This window comes from Glycine soja, chromosome 6 (assembly GCF_004193775.1).
Source record: "Glycine soja cultivar W05 chromosome 6, ASM419377v2, whole genome shotgun sequence".
NCBI lineage: Eukaryota > Viridiplantae > Streptophyta > Magnoliopsida > Fabales > Fabaceae > Glycine > Glycine soja.
The window spans coordinates 47719947-47741574 of record NC_041007.1 but is presented as its reverse complement, the minus strand read 5'-3'; the positions used below and the strand labels follow the sequence as shown (position 1 = coordinate 47741574).

The following is a 21628-nucleotide window of genomic DNA, read 5'->3' as shown; positions in this document are numbered from 1 at the left end:
AAAATAATTAATATGGAAGAGGGTATTATAGTAAATTTAATATTATTTTACTTGTGTTGTGTTTTGTCCACCAAACAAAGTACAAGATAAAAAAAAATTGACCTATAACTTAAGCCTATTAAGTTAATAAGCTGTGGTCACTGTGTAAATCAATTTTGTACGGCACACATGGTGTTTTAGATTCACAGTGAATGAAATTTATTTTTAGCATGCTTAGTATGGCAGGGAGGTGAGGGAAAATTGTGTTCATTTTCACGGTGAATATGAAACAACTCATTTGTTGTGGGATAGTAAAAAAATTTAGGTGGTTTTAGGGGTGTCATTGCGTTTTTTTACTGTATCCAAACGCACTGAACAGATTGACTTGATTTTGGGATTGATGAAAATTTAAACCTTTTTGGTAGAAAAGTTTATTTTAACTGTGGGTTTTATAAATTATATTTTATTTACATTTCAAAAGTAATTTTATTTAATCAATTAAACAAAATAATTATTCGCAGTGCACTTTAAAAATTAAAATTGTCTCATGTTCAAGTACATTAATTTTCTTAGATTTGATTTCATAAGAAAATAACTTTCTTAAAACCTAAAATAAACGGATCATTTTTGCATAAAGTGAGTAGAAAAGTCATGTCTTTGACATCTTTCCTTTTCACTATCATCTTTTACGATAAAATTGAATTAAAATTAAATTATAATATCAATAAATTACCTAGTTCGGATGAAACTAAACTTAAATTCTTTAAGTAAGTTAACTTATTTTTCATGTTTTTTTATGTATATTTCGTTAATTATTTTAAATATTTAATGTAATTGTATACATATGAGATTCGAATTTAAGATATTCGGTTAAATTAAATTATTTTACATCAGTTGATTAAAAAAAAATTACATGACGGTAAATTTGTTGGTCACGTAACCCAAACCATGTCTGGAAAACGTTATCCGATTTTGATTTATCTGTGAAGTGCCAATTTATTCTCCCAAATAAGTAAAAAAAGTTAAAACTCACACCACACTCGACAAAACACAAACCCAAACCTAAAACCATTCCCAATTGAATTGGGATTTAGGGTTTTACTCTCTTTCACTTCTATTTCCCGATTTTTCTCCTTTTTCGATCGATCCCTCTTCTTCTCTCTTCCATGGCCGAAGTGATCAACAACATGCCTCCTGAATCCCTCGACCAATCTCCCTCCTCTTCCGCTCCTCCTCCACCTCCTCCTCCGCCACCCGCCTCTTCCTCCGCCCCCGCCGACGATCTCCCTCCGCCGCCTCTCCCTCCTCCGCCGCGGCGCCGGGACCGCAGGGACGACCGCGACTTTGACCGCCACCCTAACCGCAGCCGGGATTACTACGACCGCGACAGGGACTTCAAGCGCCGCCGCAGCCCTAGCCCCGGCTACCGTGACCGACGATACTCTCCTCCACCACCTTCGCGCCGGTCGCCTCCGCCGTACAAGCGATCCCGGAGAGGAAGCCCCCGCGGCGGGGGGTATGGACCCGATGATAGGTGTGATTCGAGCTTTTGTCCTGGTTTTGATGATTTGTTATGTACGATTGAAGTATATGGAGTGGAATTTGTGTTTGTAGTATTTGGAATTATGTTATGTATGCTAGTGTAGTTCAATTTAATTTAGGATTTTGAGTTGAAATGTTGTGTTCTGTTTTGTGGTGGAATTGTAGGTTGAGTTGGTTGTTGGTTGTTTTGGTTACGTTGCTGAAAAAGTGTAAATTGTCATGGCTGGGGAGTGTATCTGGTTTTTCTTCAATTGCATTTTGTAGGATGGGAAGTGAACTATCTGATTTTCTTTGGGGGCTTCAGGTTCCTTTGGCGGAACACTGGATTTTGGGGTTGGATTGGATGTTTGATGTTTAATGGGCCTGGGCCTAGGGCACAAGGGGAACTTGTTGAGAGATTGAGATTAAGCAGCTTTGTTTCATTTAATTCCTGTTTTCTTGGGTTTTTTCTGCCTGCAGTCTCTCCCCCCCGCTTCTTTTGGTGTTATGGATATCTTTCATCAAAATCTCTGTTTATCCAGTTAAATAAAAAAAATGAGGATTTTGAAGTCTTGATGGATGTTTGAAAGTTCTGACATCATGGATTTTGGAAACCTTGCTAGGAATTTATTTTCTACAACGCATAATTTGTTTATATTTGGATTGTTATGAAAAGAAGAATCAGATCTTGTTGTCAATGGTTTAGAGATATGGCGATCAGTAAATTTGCTCTTTATTTGTTAGGGTCGAGGTGGAAAAATATTGCTTGCATTAATTCTTATGTTTTATTGTTGTTGCTTTTTCTTTTCCCATGGCTTGATGTTAGGGGTTTTTCTGTTTTGTTATTCCTTTCAGTTTTTCTTTTTGTTATCAATCCCACTCTATTTCTTTTCTAAACTGACGTCTCTGTCATACAGTTATTGAATTATGACCTTATTCAAGAAAATTGTAATCCTTTGATGTTGGCATTCAGTTTCAACTTTCAGCCAAATTAAATCATTTTTAACTATGCTGTTTTAATTATAAATTTTATACCAATCATGTATTTGGACAAAAAAAAAGCCTTGCTAGAATACTGGATTTATTCAAATTTTATTTTAATGGTTTCTGTTTTCTTTTTACTTTTTGTGATTGTGAATGCTTCAAAATATGTCATAGAAGTTGTGAAGACAAAATTGTATCTCTTAATACAGTTTTATTCAACCTCATATATTTATGTAACTGTGTTCTTTCAAACTTATTTATTTTCTGATTTCTTACAAATTCCACTGATTGTAGCATGACTACTGAAAGATGAATGGTTATATATTGACTGAGTGATGTGATGTTATATTCATGCTATCATGTGATTAAATAATGGTTTATGGTTTATAGGAAATTCATCAGAAGGATTTTCTTCTCTCACATTTGAACCTTGCTGCTTTACATCCTCATCACCCTAGGATATGTATCACACATTATGCTGATGATTTTTTTAAATAATATACTTCATTATGATTAAAGCAGATTTGGTTATGATTATTCTGGTGGCTATGAACGGGGAGCGGGTGGAAGGACTGGTTATGCAGATGAGAAATCTTATGGCAGGCTTGTACATCGATCTGCTGGGGGATATCATAATGGGATTTCTGGTATGTTAATAATTGTTAATCACTGTGGGTTTTTCTTACATAGTGTAAATGAAATTTATTTAATTCCAGTTTTATTCTCTAATTGAGCTAAGTTAAACTCATGACATCCCACTTTGCGTACTGAAATATAGCTACACATAATAAAATAATTTTCTTTTCACACTTTTTAATTTCATAGTTTTTGCATTGCTTATTATTGCTTGTGATGGGAGTTAAATTGAGAGCATTAAGCTTAGTGCAGACAATGTGACAGTTGTTTTGGAGACTATTCATTAGGTGTGCTATTGAATCAACATCATCAGTGTAGATGACATTTTAAAGTCTATAATACTTTTTCCATTACAACAAATATAAATATCAAACATTAATTTATTCAGTTTTCTTTTTGTGCTATTGTCAAACATTAGCAGCTACATAAAGCAGGTCAGCTTACTGTTAATATGTTCCTATGTTGTGGGTTCATTTTGCAGATGTGGATAATAGTCGTGGTTATGCAGATTTGTCAAGTGGAGGTGCACAAAGGTCAGTTTTTACTTCTTTTTTTTTTCTTTTTGAACCATGTATGAGTAAACATACCTGCCTTGTTTCATCTATTTCTTGTGCAACATCTACAAGAATTTCTGTCAATGGAATGGTATTCGAGAAAGGAAATATGGCTAAGGAGCCAATATATTCTTATAACATTGCAGGATTGAATCATGAGGTTTATAGGTTTATGCTGTTCAGCTGTTGAGAATTTTTTATATCACCTGAGATGAAATGTTTACTTTATACCCTGAGTGGGAAGCTTCAATTGAAGATACATCTTGCTACATTGATTTTATAAAGCCAAGACAGCACTGGATCTCTGCTACTATTTGTTGAGCAATTTGGGAGATGTGATTATTAGAGGAATTTGATGTGTGAAAAGGATGTGCACTATGTGCACCTCAGTTGTCCTTTCGCCATAAATAGGCATTTGAAATACAGATTCAAATGCACTCTGCAAAGACTGAAGTACTGGTTTAAAATCACCTGCAAGTAGATTACATTCAAATAGAAGATACCTTATTCCAATGGAAAGTTTAGAAAGAAGGTATTCTATCATGGTGGCAAGTAAATTTCTGGAAAGTAACAGAGACAATAGTTGTCTCAGAACACTAAGGGTCTCCTTGGGAGAAGTGGTAAAGTGGGGAAAGCTTACACTAAGTAGTACACTTTCCCTCCCTTTTCTTCCTTTTCCACCTCTTTCAAACAGGCCCTGAGTGTTCTTTGATGGTTGGGGCTTTATCACACTATTCATGTACTTTGATGAAGATTGGTTTCTTCAGGACTGTTGTTTCAATTTTCATTATGAAAGACAATCAGTCTTGAGATACTGATTAAAAGAAATTCAGTGAGTGAAAATGTCAAAGAAAGTTGCCAAACCATGATAAGAAAACTAAATGCCTTCATTGATTATATTCTCTGAAGTTTTCATCACACACACATATAGATAGATGGATAGATCAAATTATACCACTACAAATTACATCAACACTTGCACCATCAATAACTTTATATAGAATGTATTTTTATTTTTCCAACTGTTGAGAATAACTATATATTAGCTTAATCGTGTCATTTTTTTGTCAAAATTGAATAACTACTATAATAAAAAAAAATTAGTTTTAAATGTTTTAAAATTATATATTACGTCAACTTTAATGTATTTTGATGTATATTTCAATTGATCATTAAATAATTTTAGATAAATATTATATTTTGTAGATATGAGTATAAGAACTTTTAATTCAATGGTAAAGTTTGAGATTATGTTATCCTATGTCTCGTTGCAACGCATTTACTGACCACTACTGAAGAGCTTTTGGAACACCGGCTCATTATTTTGTCTTTCCTACTATGCTTTTGTTCCCAACCTTATCAGAAGTTGTATTTTGTGCTTGTTACTGCTTGCTTCAAATTTTGTAAAATTTCTATAGAATCTATACCCAAGTGTATCTTTCACTTGAGTGTTATTAGTAAATAGAAAAAAAATCATGTATAAATTTATTATATATTTTCATTCTTCCTTTATATTCTCCTGAAGGGTAGTTATGGAAGTTTCTCTTTAAAATGTTGATAATGTTGTTGCTGATTCATGTATTGCCTTTATTTTCTCTATTTGACAACATATTTTTTGGCGGAAGTCTGTTAACATTTCAGATACTTGTGAATTATTTCAGAGAGGGGTTGATGTCCTATAAACAATTCATTCAGGAGCTTGAAGATGATGTGCTGCCAGCTGAAGCTGAGCGTAGGTAAATGTTGGAAAACAGTATCCTTTTCATTGTGCCTAAGCTCTAAATTCAGAATAACTTATTGGATACTAATGATATGCTTAATTTATTTTTCTAGGTATCAAGAGTACAAATCAGAGTATATTTCTACACAAAAGCGGGCTTATTTTAATGCTCACAAGGATGAGGAGTGGTATTGATTTTCTTTTTCCACTGCCAAAATTTATTTGATTCTTGAGTTATTGTCTTGTTTCAAGTACGTGCAATCTTGTGATCCTTCCTTTATTTGATTTATTTTTTGATGTAGGTTAAAAGATAAATATCACCCAACAAATTTACTAACAGTAATTGAAAGGTGAGTTTTTCAGATCTTGCAGTCTAATGAAAAACCGAGTAGAGTGTCCTCTTTATGTTGATGGATCATATACCAGTATTTTTACTTGGGTGGTTGTTAGATAGGATGGTAAATTAATGTTTTGATTAAAATATATAATTGTAATTGATCCTCTCTGCACATCATCTTTTAGGAGGAATGAAAATGCTCGACGGCTTGCAAAGGATTTTTTGCTTGATTTGCAAAGTGGAACATTAGACCTGTATGTTCTTGCTCCTTCACGCTGTCTGTGCATTTGCCTGCTCTTCTTCCTTATGCTGTCAATATTTTTTGTATCATGTGAATTTTCAATCAATGCAGAAATCCTGGTTTGAACTCCACTTCATCCGGTAAATCAGGGCAAGCCAGTGAACCTAATTCTGAGGAAGAAACAGATGGTAAACGAAGAAGACATGTTAGGGGACCTAATAAAGATAATGATTTCTCAGCTGCTCCAAAAGCTCACCCTATCAGTTCTGAACCTAGACGGATACAAGCAGATATTCAACAGGCTCAGGCTGTTGTTCGTAAGCTTGACAGGGAAAAGGGTATTGAAGATAATATTTTATGCACCAGTGACCATAATAAAAATGATGATAAGGCTCACAGTGGATCTGTGGGCCCCATAGTAATTATCCGTGGCTTAACATCTGTTAAGGGCTTAGAGGGTGTTGAGCTACTTGACACACTTATTACGTATCTTTGGCGGATACATGGTGTTGATTATTATGGTATGGTTGAGACTAATGAGGCCAAGGGTTTTAGGCATGTGAGGCCAGAAGGAGCAGGGCATGAAGAAACAAGTAAATCTGGTTCTGACTGGGAGAAGAAACTTGATTCATTTTGGCACGGAAGGTTGAATGGCCAGGATCCATTGGAAGTGATGACTGCCAAGGAGAAGATAGATGCTGCAGCAACTGATGTGTTGGATCCACATGTTAGGAAAATTAGGGATGAGAAATATGGGTGGAAGTATGGTTGTGGAGCTAAGGGCTGCACAAAGCTTTTTCATGCAGCTGAATTTGTGCACAAACATTTGAAGCTAAAACACCCTGAGATTGTGATGGAACTAACATCCAAAATGCGCGAGGATCTTTATTTTCAAAATTACATGAAGTAAGTATCAATTAAAGCTTCTTTTATTTAGTGGTTAGTATTGCTGGTGTGGGTGCCCATATCACTTACAGTGCCCTTACTATCATTGCAGTGATCCTGATGCTCCTGGTGGAATGCCTGTCATGCAGCAACCTCAGGTAGACTAGTTATTTTATTTACCATGCACTTATATACCTAGAAGGAAAATATTACTAATAATGATTCATGACTTGATAGAACGATCTTTATTATTGCATCATGCATATTTTGGAAACATTTTGGTCCAGGTTTTAGTAGTTGTTTATCTGAATCGTGGCATTTCAGTAACATTGCAGATGGGGTCTGTACTGCTTGTGGAATCAGTCAAGTATTTTGCATTTCCCTTTGAATGTGTGCTGCTCTGTCTATGGGGCAAGTAGCCTGATGTATTATGGCCTTAGCATAGCAATGTATTTCTGCACAATGTCGGTATAGTTTGATTTTCAAATGCTCAGTCCTTTTTTGTTCTGTCTGTAGAAGGATAGACCTCTAAAGCGAAGATTAGGAGGTTTAGAGGGCCGATTGAAGGATGACCGTGGTAACCGGCGAGACCAGGACAGAAGTGACAGAATGAATGGAGATAGGCCTGATGGTTCCCCATCCCATGAAAGGCAGATGGGAAACCATGATGAAGCAATGTATGATGCATATGGAGGGCCTGGTGTACCTGCATTTACCTCAGATATGCCCCCTCCACCAGTTTTGATGCCTGTACCTGGTGCTGGGTTAGTTTCCCTTTCCATTCTTCTCCATCTACCAAATCTGATCCACCTTGTTTCTTTAATTGAGTTTTGGTTGGTGCTTATATAATTTGCATCCCTACAGGCCTTTGGGACCCTTTGTCCCTGCTCCACCAGAAGTTGCAATGCAGATGTTCAGGGAGCAAGGAGGACCTACATCATTCGATGCCTCGGGAAGGAAGATGCGATCTGGTCCTCATATGGGTGGACCAGCACCTATAATTGCTGTTCCTCCATCCTTTAGACCTGATCCTCGACGGATGCGAAGGTAATCATTCTGTAGGACCTTTGTTCAGATTTTCCCTTGCTGGATCCTAAATCGTAATACTATCTCTTCCATGTTCATGTATGATCTTTAGACTTCAATCTGCATCCTAACTTTCAACTTTCTATGCCCTCTTTACCTGGTCCAAGACTGCTTCACTATATTCAGTACTCAACTTATTCTTCCCTTATATATTCAAATAAGTTCCTTTTATTTTTTCCTTTGCTTTTATTCCCTGGAAATTTTATTGAAGTTCTGAAGGATTTTCCATGTAACAAAATAACTAGTAGCATTTGAAAAATATGAAACATTTACTAATTTTGTTAATGGTGGTGCAGTTATGAAGATCTAGATGCCCCAGAAGACGAAGTCACTGTGATAGACTATAGGAGCTTGTAGGTGTGAATTCCACTAATTTCAATGAGATTGGTTTGGGTGGCATGCCTCCTATTACGCTTTCTTGACGAGAGCTGCAGTCTAGCCTTAATGGGGTTAGGCTTCATTTATTTTGTGAATTTGTTTTGAGAATCTCTTTTTTTTTCCCTTTCAATATGGTGAAATTTGAGCCGAGGGATGTATCGTGTTGACTTTGATGTTGTACTAGAGATACGATTTGTAGACTTCAGTTATTTTTCTGATACAAGGATAATTTTAAAAAATAATGTTAGCTGATGATTGCATTATAATCTAGAAATGATGCATTTTGCATCAAGCGAGGGAAAAGTAATTTGGTAGATTAAAAATATTCTATTCTAATGCGAGATTAAAGCCATACATGTCTCTGAATCCCATTCCTCCATCAACTTTAGGCTGTGATCCCATGATAACCATGCTGTTTCGCTTACCACTAGAATGAATTCATCACACAAGGAATGAGGAGTTAGTGTATGTAGGAACAGCTTGTGCCACAGCCTGTCCTGATATAGCTCTTCCCCTCCAAGAATTGAGCTGATTTCACAACCCGTCTTTAGCATATTTGAATGCTGATTTTATGTTTCTTCCTATTAATGATAATGGAAGACCAATTTAAAATAATGAAGTCTGATAATATCCTTAAAATAAATTGAGTAATAAAAGAATTAATGGGTTTTTGGTTCAACTTTTTTTGGTTTTGAATGCTAATGCACAATGAATATTAGTATTTCTCAAATATATATATATATATATATATATATATATATATATATATATATATATATATATATATTAAGATTTATTGTAAAATATTCAATATTAATTATGTCTTTAATCTTTTAGTTTTTTTTTTTTGTAATCTTTACAATTCAGAAAATAAAGTAATATATAAAATTCAAGAAGAAATATTAAAAATATTTTTCATCTATACCTATATTATATATATAAAAGGAATATGAAGCTTTGGTATATACATTTCTGATCTCATGTTATCCTTATAACTTCCTTTTTAAATCATTTTTTTATCCTTATAGCTGCTCCTTTCAATCAACTTACGTCTAACAAAATACATATTATTATTTAACTTATATTACCTTATTTATTTATTTAAAACATAGAGAAAGACACATAGTGTCTCTTTTTTCCTAAATTAAAATATAAAAAGATCAGGCAATTATAAGTTAAGAAAATATATTAGAAAATCTCTCTCTCATTATAATATTGAATCCTCATTTTAAATAAGAATGTTTTAAAAAGCTATTGCTAAATAATAATGTTTTTAAATGCCTTTCTTTAAAGAAGTACTTTTAACTTTTAAGAATTACTTTAGTGGGAATATCGCCTTAATTCCAATCTTGCAAGTGTCTTAGAAAGAGCTATCTATACTGAAGTGTTGTTTGGAAAAGCTAAGTGAAATGTTGTAGAATGGAACCACTACAACTTGGACTCTTAGTGGGTTGAAGTCCAATATTATCTAAAAATATACTAAAACTTTGACTTTTGGTGGAAATCAAATGTTAGGGGATTTATAATAATTCAAATATCATGTTTAACCAATTAAATTAAATTTTTTTAACGTCTATAAATATGTTTTAGATAAATAAAGTTTGAATCGTCCTCATCTTGCAAGCTAACTTTATAAAAATCTATCCTAAATTCTATCAGGTCAAAATGTCTCACTGACTAGAAATGTAACATAAATATAACTTATAAATCATGAACAATCCTTATTCCACAAGCTAATTTTTTCGGGTGGAATTAAGCCCTAAGCCTGAATTCTAGAAGTTCTCATTCTTATTCAGTCATGCGTCTTACATTATTCCTAAATATTGAGTATTTAATTTTATTTTTTATTCCTTTCAAATATATTTCTTAATTTTAATTTTAAATTTATTTTGATTTAACATTTATCTCAATTTTTTCCATTAATCATCTAAAGTCATTCTTTTAATCTTTATTTGTATAGATGATATCATTAACAACTTATTTCTTTGATTATACTATTTTTATCTTTACTTCTAACTTGAATTTCAGTAACTTTTTTTTTAAAAAAAAATTATCAGTATTTTTTTTGAATGGGAGCGGCAAAATGCCCCTATTAAGCTTTATTAAAAACTTTTCAGAAAAGAAATAGAAGTTACATAAGCTTGAACAAAAGAGCTAAAAGACTAAGGAATGACATAAAAAGTATTCTCATCTCTATCAACTTGATTGGCTTCTCTACTAACATAAGCCCAAGAGAGAGCTCCTCCCCCAACTATGTAATCTTTTATCAGCTTCACCAACTGATAACAATAATGATTTTGGGGGCAACCTTCTTCAATTAATGAATCGAATTGCTTGCTTAATTGGAATTAGACTCAACACTTAACATTGTGAACCCTCTTCACTAAGCTGGCTCATGAATCAGATTCAATATTTTAATTTTGAGTGTTAATAGGTGATCCCAACATCATTGCTGGTGCACCCAACATTCTTTAAAAATGGCAAAATTACTCTACCTTCTTTCTCCCTTTACGAATCAAGTTGATCCATAAGTCTTAAAAATCAACTTACGAATCAACTTGATCGTACAAGACTTACGGATCAACTTGATCCATAAGTCTTAAAAATCTACTTGCGGATCAACTTGATCCGTAAGAAGCTTGCAGATCATCTATATCAACTGTAGATCAACTAAAACCTATGTGGATCAACTCATTGCATATGCGGATCAACCTGAATAAACTAGGTGCAAAAATATATTTTTAAAAATACACAGGGATATTTTACCTTTTCACGTTAAGCGTTAGGTGCACCTAGTAACACCCATTAATTTTATAGAGCATACAGTTAATTGGCCCATAACTCAGCTTGAGAAATAGACCACTTGCCAAAACTACTACGCCTAATGGTCTCGAAGAACACCACCACAAACTGCATTCCCATCAGAAGTCACAACAAATATTAAATAGTAATCTTATCTTATTCTTAATTTCTACCAAACACGCCTTGATGTTTTAAATATTTTAATATAATCACTAAGTTTTCAAAAACTAAAATTCCTTATTCAAACAATATACATGAAAATATTATTTATAACGTTATGATATGCTTTATAAGTGAATGTAAAAATATAACATTAGACTATTCAGCTTATATACGTACTGCATAAAAAGAAAACTTATACGCGTTTTAATTTTTTAAACAGAAAAATGTTTATACACCGTATGTGTATAAGTACTTTACACCGACAACGAATCATATTCTTACAAATTATCACGTCACTTTCCTTCAAAAGTGATGTTATAAGAAAGTGCAGAGGCTGACAACGACATCGTATGAACTTTTTTAAAACAAAGAATTTAAAGGATAATGCACCTGATAATATAAAATTATTTTTAATAAATTATAAAAATTATTGATTAAATTATTTTAAAAATTAACAAATTTATTATATATAATATATTATAATTGGATGATTATATAAATTTTTTTATACTATTCGTACATAACCTTTTCTTGTATAAATACTCATTAAATTAGAGTATTTTTTAAGGAATTATTTTTTTATCTCTAATTTGAATTTCATTTTTTAATTATAAATAGTTAAAAATATATTTTTGATTTTAATATAATTTTTTAATAATAAATATGAAATAAACACTTATCTTAAATCAAATCCAAACATACGGGTGTAAGTTGATTGAATTGGATTGAATTTGATTAAATCTCTAAACCAATTCAATTAAATTTAAACGATTTGGTTTGAGTTGATTTTTCAAGAAAAAAATTAAATATAATCCATTTATAAACGGTTTGAATTAGATTGGGTAAACAGATAAAACATTTAATTTTGTCTCTTCTATTTTTTTATAAGCTATTTTGAATCAAACACAATTGTTTCTTTTTATGTATTTTATTAAAAAGAAAAGTTTGTGATGTTGTCAAAATGCACTCCATTCCACAATGACTTCTATCTATCTATACATGGGAGATGAAAAATTAAACATATCATATTCGAGATAAGAAGTTTCAATAAGCATGTGAGGATGAATTTCAAACATTTTTTTCTATCAAAATCAATGAGATATTATGAGGTTTACTCTTTGTAAATAAATCTGAAATATTTTTAGAAGTCTATCTAAAGTAGCTTCAATCAATAAAACTTTTATCGCTTTGATCTTAAAATTAAGGATGTATTGATGCTTACTCAATTTAAGTTGATAAATCTATGTAATTAATAGTTAATATTATTTTATTTTTATTTTTTAAAAATATATTTATATATTACATGTAATAATAATAATTTAATATGAATTAACGAGTCAACAGGTCAATAAATTCAGATATTAAAATCTATGTCTAACCAAAAACTTAACGAGTTTGATTGATTTAGCTTAAATTTGACAGAAAAACAAAAATTATTCAATTTAAATTTTTAAATTTATAAATGACCCATAATCACTTATATCCTTATCCAAATATCATCGCAGTACACAAGCCACCATCAACCTCGAGCTTGTGGCGGCTCCACAATGATAGTCTATAAATGTTCATGCGGGTGGATCACATGTGTAACTTTCATACCAAACTAATGGAGCTGGCAAAAAAGTATATGACATACACTAGTAATTTAAATAAGAGAATTTGATTCTTTTTTAAAAGGACCTAATTGAATTATCAAGAAAACATATGTATAATTAAGTCACACGGAACAAAAATTCTTAGGTAGACACAAATTTAATACATCATTCAATTAATAAAATAAAATAAATAAAAAATCAGAATATCAAGTAAAATTAAATTTGATATTTTTTCTCTAATCTTGTTTCTGATTTTTTGCTGAATCAAAGATATAGATTATAAGCGAAATTTCTTAAATAAAAAAATAAAACCTACAAAATTTTGTTCTTCATAATAAAATTTTCCAATATAAAAATATGCCAAAAATATTTTATAAATTATATTAGTAATGTTTTATTTCTTATGACAGGAGAAAGTTTAATCACGTACACAGATATAACATTATAAAATAATACATAATTTAAATTATAGAAACAATTAAACACCTAATTTAAATAAATTAATTATAATGACAATATATTGAAATAAAGCTTTCTTTAAAGTAATTTTTGTTAATATATAATATTCATGGAAACGGATTAATGTTGAAATTATGTCCAAAAAAAATTCATAGAAATTTGATTTTATGAAGTACATAAGATGCAAAAATGGATAAAAAATATCTGTAACAGCATGTTTGAAAAAGTGAAGCGGAAAATTTTCTATTTATAATTATAATTAATTAATAATATTTAAAAGGAAAAATTATAAACAAAAAGTCAAAAGATAAAACACGCTACACCTTAGATAGAATACGATTTCATACTGAGGATTTTTTTCTTAATTTTAACCTTTCATTTATAATTTTTCTTTTTTAAAATTATTAATTATAACTATAGTTTGATTTTAATTTTAAATTTTTGATATATTGTATAAACTGAATATGTCTTTCTTTTATAAATACAAATGAATATTAATATTGCAGTAATATTTATCAATCCTAATTAAAATTTTATACTAAAAATTAAAACTATAAATTCAACGGCAACAAAGTCTTACGATTGTTTAAAAACAACTTGTTTTATTTACATTAATAAAGTTATTATTTTAAATAAAATACTCAAATTTTACACCACCAAAAAATATATTATTTTGAAATTTAAATTATATTTTCTAAATTCGAATTATAATCCTTTATATATTTTAATTTGAATGCAATTTAGCAAAAAATAAAAATAAAAAAGAAGATTATAAAATAAAATAGAAAGATTATAAAATTGAATTTTATTTGATATTCTGATTTTTTGAATTTATTTTATTTTATTAGTTGTAAAAATTTGTGTCTACGTAGTTTCTCAATTCTTAAAGCACCGTTAGAAAAGGAAAATATTTAAAGGCTTGAAGCAATGTGTATTGGGCCTAGCAAGTGTAAGGCCCATCCACTTGGCGCCGCCATTCGAGCTCCAGCATGAGTTTCAGAGCTGTGTGCTTTCGATACCCCACGTGTCAGCCTTTCCACCGTCAGATCCTCAAAGCCACATCCAATCGTGGCCGTCCACTGTGATCCTCCTTTTTGTTTTTCAAACTCGAATATATAAGCAGATTCTCTCACACAAACAACGATATCCCCCCGTTGACCCCTTTTCGTTTCTCTGACTCACTTCTCTGTGTGCTAGAAAGAGAAAGTAAGAGAGAAGAGAGAGAAAGAGAGAGGGAAAGGTGAGAGAGAAAATCATAGGTGCGTTTTCATTTTTTATTTTATTTTTTTTACTATTTTCTTTTTCTGGTTGAAGTTGTTTGAATTGTGGGTTTGCCTAATGCGGTTCTAGCTGCTTTGTTTTTTTTATTTTTCATGTGAATTGGGTTCTTCTGATTTGAGATTAAGGTTTATATCTTTCTGGGTTGTTGTTTTTTTTAATGAGGTTCCAGTTGTTTTGTTTTTATTTTGTTTTGTGAATTGGGTTCTTCCACTCCATCGCTTACAATACTCCGTTCTTGTATTTTGTTTTGTTTAAAATTATCGAAAAAGAGAAAATTAAAGTCTCTCTTTTTCTCTGGATGTGATTGGTTTTGATTTTGTTATGCGAATTGGGTTCTTCTTTCATCGTGGTCGATGTCGTTGTTGTGGCTTGTGATTCAGCTTATCCTAAATGCAAAAATTAAGGTTTTTTGTCTTTCTGTTTTGTTTTTTGAATTAATTTTCCTTTGGGTTTAAGGTATTTGGAAGACTTGTCCTGGGTTGAATCCAAAAAACCGTTAATGAAACAGATTCAATTATTCAATTGTTTCTTTCTTTTCTTGATGTGTCAAATTGGGGTGGGTTGTGTGATGTGCCTTGTTCAAGTGGAAAACAGAGAACAAAATAAAATAAACGCAATCTCGCGTGATTTTTTTTTCTATTGGGTTTTGTTCGTGACCACCACCTTCATCATTGTGGCCATTCTTTGGGGATTTTCTTCGTTACACGATTTCAGTTTCTTAACGAATTTGAGATTGTTTTTGTTTTACTGTGGGTGCTTGTTCCTGGGTTTGGTTTACCACTGTTACTGCTGGCACTTGTATGTATGTGTGTATTTCTTGGTTGTATTTTCATTTTCCTGATGAATTTTCATTAAATTTATATAAAAAGATGAGTTTTCGTTAAATGATTATTTAAAAGTGCATTTAATTTTTTTGGGTTGTCATTTAATTTAAAGTGAATTAAATATTTAAATTTTGGGATTCGCCAACATACTCTCTCACATTCTTTTTCTTTTTTTAGGAGTACGATAGTAAGTTGTTGCACTTTAACTGCTGAAGTACTCCTTCTAGAAACAAACGAGTATAATCCCACAAGGATTTGCTGACCTACACTCAATTCCTTTCTTTTCAGAAAGAGTACTATAGGTGTTAAAGTATTCCTTCTAAAAAACGAGTATAATCTGGTATACATCCATATGTTTTAGAAATAATATGTTAGCAAGCTATACATTTAATATATTTATTAATTGTAGCTACGATAAATATTAAATGTATGTATAAATATAATTTATATATAAAAGATATTAGCATATTTTTTTTATCTGTTATGAGCCCGTTCACTGACAGCTATATGTTATCTGCTAATTTTGCCAAAGAGAGCTGTAGTGACAATGTGTTTTAATTTAAGTGATTTATTTTGATTCTTTTTAGTTTTAAAAGTCTTTTCTCTTTAATAATTTCTTTTAAAAAAAAAAAATTAATAATAATAAAGACATCCCTTATTGTACTTTCTTCTTCTTAACATAGGCCTATTTCTTAACAATAGCAATATTTTTTCCTCTTATTATACATCTGTTTTAGTTTTTAAATTTTTTCCTGAAGTCCAAATTTCCCATGGGAAACTTGTGAGCTTGTAAATTTTTTTCTGGACACTGGGTGGACCTAATTGAATTGAGGGATGGGGGTAAATTAGGATGAAGAGGGCATCCATAGGAATTGAAGTAGTGCTCTCAATGCACATCCTTAGCTCTTGCTAACTGAGCTGCTAACTAGGGAATTGGGGTGTGGGGTGTTTGGACAATTTCTGTGCATGCCATTGTATACTAGATTAAGCCTTTAAAACCTTCATGTGAGTCATATAGTTGGAAAAACCTATTAGTTCTTTATGATTATAGAAGTGTATTACTTATAGATTTTGGAAGTTAACTTACTACTGTATGCTAATATAGAAAAGCATGAATGCTGATGCAATTTAGTATATTCTCCTATGATCCATTTTGAATTTCATTTTATCCGTATGTTGTTTGACCTGCATTTTGTTTTTGTTTCTGAGTTAAATGAAAATAAGAAATTTCAATTGCATGAATTCTATTTTAGACTATGCTTCGGAAGTCCAGATTCAGTGCCAGCTGCTAAAATGAAGGCGAAGACAATTACAACTTGCAAAAAAGATGGGAACTATCCCCATGTGTCTCAGAAATCAAATAAAATATCTAAATCCACTGCTGTCAGAGCAACTAATGAAATGGCAAGTTTAGCTATCTCCAGCCTAACATCTCAAAATGGTAAGCCTTAACACCCTCAACAGATTGAAAGGACAAAAAATAACTAAATACAAACTATTATAGCATTGATGCAGTTTTTTCCTTGAAATCTTTTGGCATTCAATTTAGAACATATGGTGCAATCAACTTCTCTCATTATTAAATTGAACATGTTTGGTGTAGATTTTTGCAAAAATGAAGAATATTCCATGGATCTTGACAATAAAGGAGACATGGGGCAGACTGATATTTCATTCAATGGATGTACAGATTCAATGGGGCAGACTGAGATTTCATTCAGTGGATGTACAGATTCAGTAGTAGCAAGGGTAAGACTCAGTTTCGATATGCAAGTTTTGATATGGTCTTTTATTTACTTATATATCTAGCTTTCTGGATTATACTATCCTTAGTAACCTAAGATATTGTGTACTGCTCGTGTTTAACTATGTCTGAGTGTTGCATCCGATTACACTGCTTTTGCTCAAAATATTAAATCATATCCTTGAATTACAATTGTTTATGTGTAAGCCATAAAAATATTTTGCACCTTCACTTTTGTTTTGAAAATTGAAATATTAGTTTGGGAGTTGCAGTTGGGATAGCTAGATTGAAGTATTTTCTTATTTTATCCACTGTGGAAATATAATCTATGATTCTATTGTACCAATTGGTGATTATAAACCACTAAATTTTTTATTGATTTGTGAGCCTCAAGAGTTTTCTATTCAATGAATATTGGATCTTTGCAATGTAGTTTGGCTACTTCTTATATCCTTTTATATATGAAAAAAATATAATCTATGATTCTATTGTACCAATTGGAGATTATAAACCACTAAATTTTTTATTGATTTGTGAGCCTCAAGAGTTTTCTATTCAATGAATATATTGGTTCTTTGCAATGTAGTTTGGCTACTTCTTATATCCTTATATATATGAAAAAAATTCAAAGTATGAATACTCTCTTTGGCTGACATTACTTATATGATGGTTTGTTTATGGCAGGATTCTTTGTCATCTTTTCTTTCCTCAGATTCAGAAGCAATTTCTCCTTATAATGGGCCTAATTATGACCAGTGTCAGCAATTTGAAACAGGTATCCATTTGAAATCATACTAGTTAAAATATTGTTTTTTCTTTTTGAGATAATAAATATACTAGATAAAAGAACCAATGGACAATACAAAAGTTGAGGATGAAGCATTGCCCTGGTGAAACCAAAAGATAATAAGCTCTTTGGAAATAACCAATACAAAATTTGAGATATAAATTGACAAAGGTAAACACATCATTCTGATAAGGCTATCCAATCCTTTCCTTTGCTAACAAACAAGCTCTCTGGAAAGAACCAATAGCCAAAACACCATAATTAGGACAAAGCAAAGATTTTTTTTGGCTCCCACCAATAATTTCTGAGATTAGTAATTGTTCTTAAAGAATTTAGGACTTGTGAACTTTCAAAATGCAGTGACCTAGTTTTATGCAGTTATATTGAACTTAGAACCTAACCAATGCAAATGTTAAACGGCTGCATTAATATAATTCTAGCATATCCTTTTCTGATACTACTATAATTGTAACTATTATTATTAATTCCCCTTCATCTCATTCCAGTTATTAGTGAACAATTCACATGGGAACCTCAGCTGGATGTGGATGACAATTTCTTCAGCAGTTTCCAAATGTGCGACCTAGACTCCTCTGCATATGAAACTGGGTTTCCCATTATTGATGAGCTAAGTTCATTTGATAACAGTCAAAGCTGTTATAACCTTTCTGATCTTCTATTTCCTGGGATCAATTTTACAAACGATGGCACTGAGGAAAATATGGAGTATCCCACTCTCGAGGAGACAATAGGAGCAGCAGATTTTACTTTTGGAGGATCCTCTGAAGGGTTTCAACAGATGTTTGATTCTTCATGGGTTAATCATCTCATGTGCCATCAGGCCATTGCATTTACTGAAGAACTTACTGTCAGCTCCAGTGAGATTTCTTCAGACAGAGTTGATTATTGGGATCAAGAGACATTCATTAAGGGGGTTTTAGACTTAGCAGATGATGCTAACTCATTGCCTGCATTACTAATTGATGAAACAAGCAAAAGGAAGAAGGTTACCCTTGCCCTTGATTTGGATGGTAATTTTCTTTCATCTATGCTTACTCGTATGGATACTGACCTATTCAATGGGAAACTTTTCTGGGATTATATCATGAACAATGTGCTTCACTACCAGAAAAATGTAAAGATTGCTTTTTCCTACGGGGCAATGTTTTATATATATTTTATTAGTACAGCTGTCATTTCTATTAAAGATGAACCAACTCCAAAGTTACTTCTTGCAGTTTACTTTGTAGCATATATTTTGTCATCCAACATTTGAGTATAGGATAAATAAGAGAAATCCTTGTGATTGTTCCAATTAGTTTTCTGAACAATTTTTTTATGATTTCTTTGACTTTGAACCTTGTTATATACTCCTCCACAGAAACACTGATCCATTCTTCCATGGAGCAATGTGACGGTGCTGACTTCACATTTAAGATGATCACGGACAGGGAGAGGACTGTATATGTACGGAAGAGGCCCTTCCTCCAAGAATTTTTGGCAAAAGTATCGGAGATGTTTGAAATCATCATTTTCACAGCTAGTAAACGCATGTATGCTGAAACATTGCTAGATGTTCTTGATCCTGATAAGAAGTTTTTTTCTCGACGAGTGTGCCGAGAATCATGCACCTGGAAAGATCGCTGCTGCGTCAAGGATTTGACTGTTCTTGGAATTGACCTCGCAAAAGTATGCATCATCGACAACACTCCAGAGGTATTATTTCCTTGGTCTTTTGTTACAGGTTTTCAGTTCATTATTTCTTCCATGAAACAATATTTATGGTGTTATATCAAGTACTGTATTGTAGGAATACTACTAAATTTGCTTATTAGCATCACCCTTTTTAATACAATATTTTGCATGCAATCTTATTATTTGGGTGAATTTTATGTTGATCCTACTAAATAGAATGTGGTCCCATTTTTATTCAATGATATCCACATAAAGTTCACCGATTAATAAAAAGCATGTTCAAAAGAATGTACTGCACTTTGGAATTTCTTAAAAGAAGCCTCATTGATATCATTAATTTTCATTTTCTTTTAAATATTCATGAAGCTCCAATAGATTATCTTCCTTTTTTGGAAAGTACTTTCTTGGGTTTATATCGGGATTATTTCCCAAAGAAGAGTGTTAACAACACAGTCAACTTCTCTAACAATGTTTACTATTAGTTAAAATTTATTATAAATTAAATTATAAAATCATTAGTGAGGTTAAACTCACAAAATTTTGTGATTTTCAATAAATTTTAGTCAAATAAGTGTATTAGAAAGTGTATTACTAGCGTTTCTAGAACTATTCAGTTCAAGAAACGGAACAGTTCTAGAAACAGTTCTTTTTGTATGTTTGGTTGTTTTGTTTTCAATGGTTTATGATGATCACTTGAAACTTCAAAACGTGTTTTTCATGACTCAGGTATTCAGGTTTCAAGTTAACAACGGGATTCCCATCAAAAGTTGGTATGACGACCCCACTGACTCTGCTCTGATGTCTTTGCTGCCTTTTCTGGAGAAACTGGTTGATGTGGAAGATGTTCGTCCCCTTATTGCAGAAAAATTTGGAGCAAGGACTTAATTTTGCACTTTGTGCTCCCCCTTGCCCTTCTTGGAAGCAGTAGATAATAACTTAATCTTTAGGATTCTAGATCTCCTTTCAATAGCCCTACCTACCCAATTTTCATAGAGAGAATGTTATTACCTAGTTAGGGTTTTTGTTTTATCTTTTAGTTACATAGATGCTAGTTCTTTTAAAACATTTTATTTAAGTTTTTGGTGAATATTATTATTTACAAATGGCTATGATTCTATTGTAGCCAAATAGCATGCATATAAAAGGAAAAAAAATTGTACATAAACAGTGTTATAATTCAGTTTCAAGTTTTGGCTTTTGTTAATGCATGTTGCCAGTTGCTACCATGTATGATTTGGGTCATGTTTATCATTTAGATTATTATTATGATTTTTAGTCTTAAGTGAATGGTACGCTATTTTCTTTTAGGTATTCAGGATTCTTTAAGAAATAAAATTCTTGTTTCACTCATGTAATGGGAACGCCAGCATCAAGATTCTTATCATTCACGTAATTAATAAACAAAAAGTCTTTATGTATAACATTGTTTTATTAAGTAACCGTATCTATGCGACTGTTTTTGTATGGTATATTGTAATGATACATATACTTAGTTTTAATTAATACATTCAAATTTGAGTTCTCTCGATGTTTTTCCCTTCATTTTACTGTTCATATAAGAAAAAAAGTTATTTGAATATTTATTAAATATTGGTTGTTTTGAAATTTAAATGTTAAAAAGTATGTTCATTTGATGTAAACCTAATTTTTTATGAAAATCTAATGTGATTACAATAATTAACCAGAGCTAATATATATATATATATATATATATAACTGTTTTTTATACTAAGATGGTGAATTGGTTTATTTTCTGAATTGTGAACCAAACTTTAATGAAAGACTCAAGATCGATACTAAAAATGACATATGTGTGTATACAGGGCACATGATTATTAAAAATTTGATGCAAGTGGGTTTGAATATCTAACGTATTTTTCTCTAGTTTGGTTGACAACTACTTAGTTGACTAGATGATGCAATTCGGTGAACTATTCATGATTTAGGGTTTAGGTTTG

At 31.7% G+C, this 21628-nt stretch overlaps 2 protein-coding genes across 2 annotated transcripts; both read left to right on the top strand.

Annotated features, from left to right (window-relative positions):
- The first annotated feature begins 996 nt into the window (after positions 1–996).
- On the top strand, positions 997–8587 carry LOC114417393 (serrate RNA effector molecule-like). Its single transcript, XM_028382573.1, has 12 exons — positions 997–1513; positions 3007–3131; positions 3602–3653; positions 5336–5410; positions 5508–5582; positions 5697–5744; positions 5917–5985; positions 6084–6878; positions 6970–7015; positions 7374–7621; positions 7722–7904; positions 8240–8587. The coding sequence occupies exons 1-12, from the start codon at positions 1146–1148 to the stop codon at positions 8298–8300; spliced, it is 2145 nt and encodes a 714-aa protein (XP_028238374.1). The 5' UTR covers positions 997–1145; the 3' UTR covers positions 8301–8587.
- A 5904-nt stretch (positions 8588–14491) lies between these two features.
- On the top strand, positions 14492–20901 carry LOC114417392. The gene is made up of 7 exons (XM_028382572.1): positions 14492–14579; positions 16698–16885; positions 17048–17193; positions 17873–17963; positions 18482–19006; positions 19357–19691; positions 20397–20901. The coding sequence occupies exons 2-7, from the start codon at positions 16738–16740 to the stop codon at positions 20553–20555; spliced, it is 1404 nt and encodes a 467-aa protein (XP_028238373.1). The 5' UTR covers positions 14492–14579; positions 16698–16737; the 3' UTR covers positions 20556–20901.
- The last annotated feature ends 727 nt before the right edge of the window (positions 20902–21628 follow it).

Bases quoted from the DNA above. Each gene is read 5' to 3' on its own strand.
- LOC114417393 (XM_028382573.1), top strand. From the start codon at position 1,146: ATGGCCGAAGTGATCAACAACATGCCTCCTGAATCCCTCGACCAATCT. The intron at 3,654-5,335 runs GTCAGTTTTTAC...GAATTATTTCAG, and splicing joins TCAAGTGGAGGTGCACAAAG to AGAGGGGTTGATGTCCTATA. The intron at 5,411-5,507 runs GTAAATGTTGGA...TTATTTTTCTAG, and splicing joins CCAGCTGAAGCTGAGCGTAG to GTATCAAGAGTACAAATCAG.
- LOC114417392 (XM_028382572.1), top strand. From the start codon at position 16,738: ATGAAGGCGAAGACAATTACAACTTGCAAAAAAGATGGGAACTATCCC. The intron at 16,886-17,047 runs GTAAGCCTTAAC...TGTTTGGTGTAG, and splicing joins CAGCCTAACATCTCAAAATG to ATTTTTGCAAAAATGAAGAA. The intron at 17,964-18,481 runs GTATCCATTTGA...ATCTCATTCCAG, and splicing joins GTGTCAGCAATTTGAAACAG to TTATTAGTGAACAATTCACA.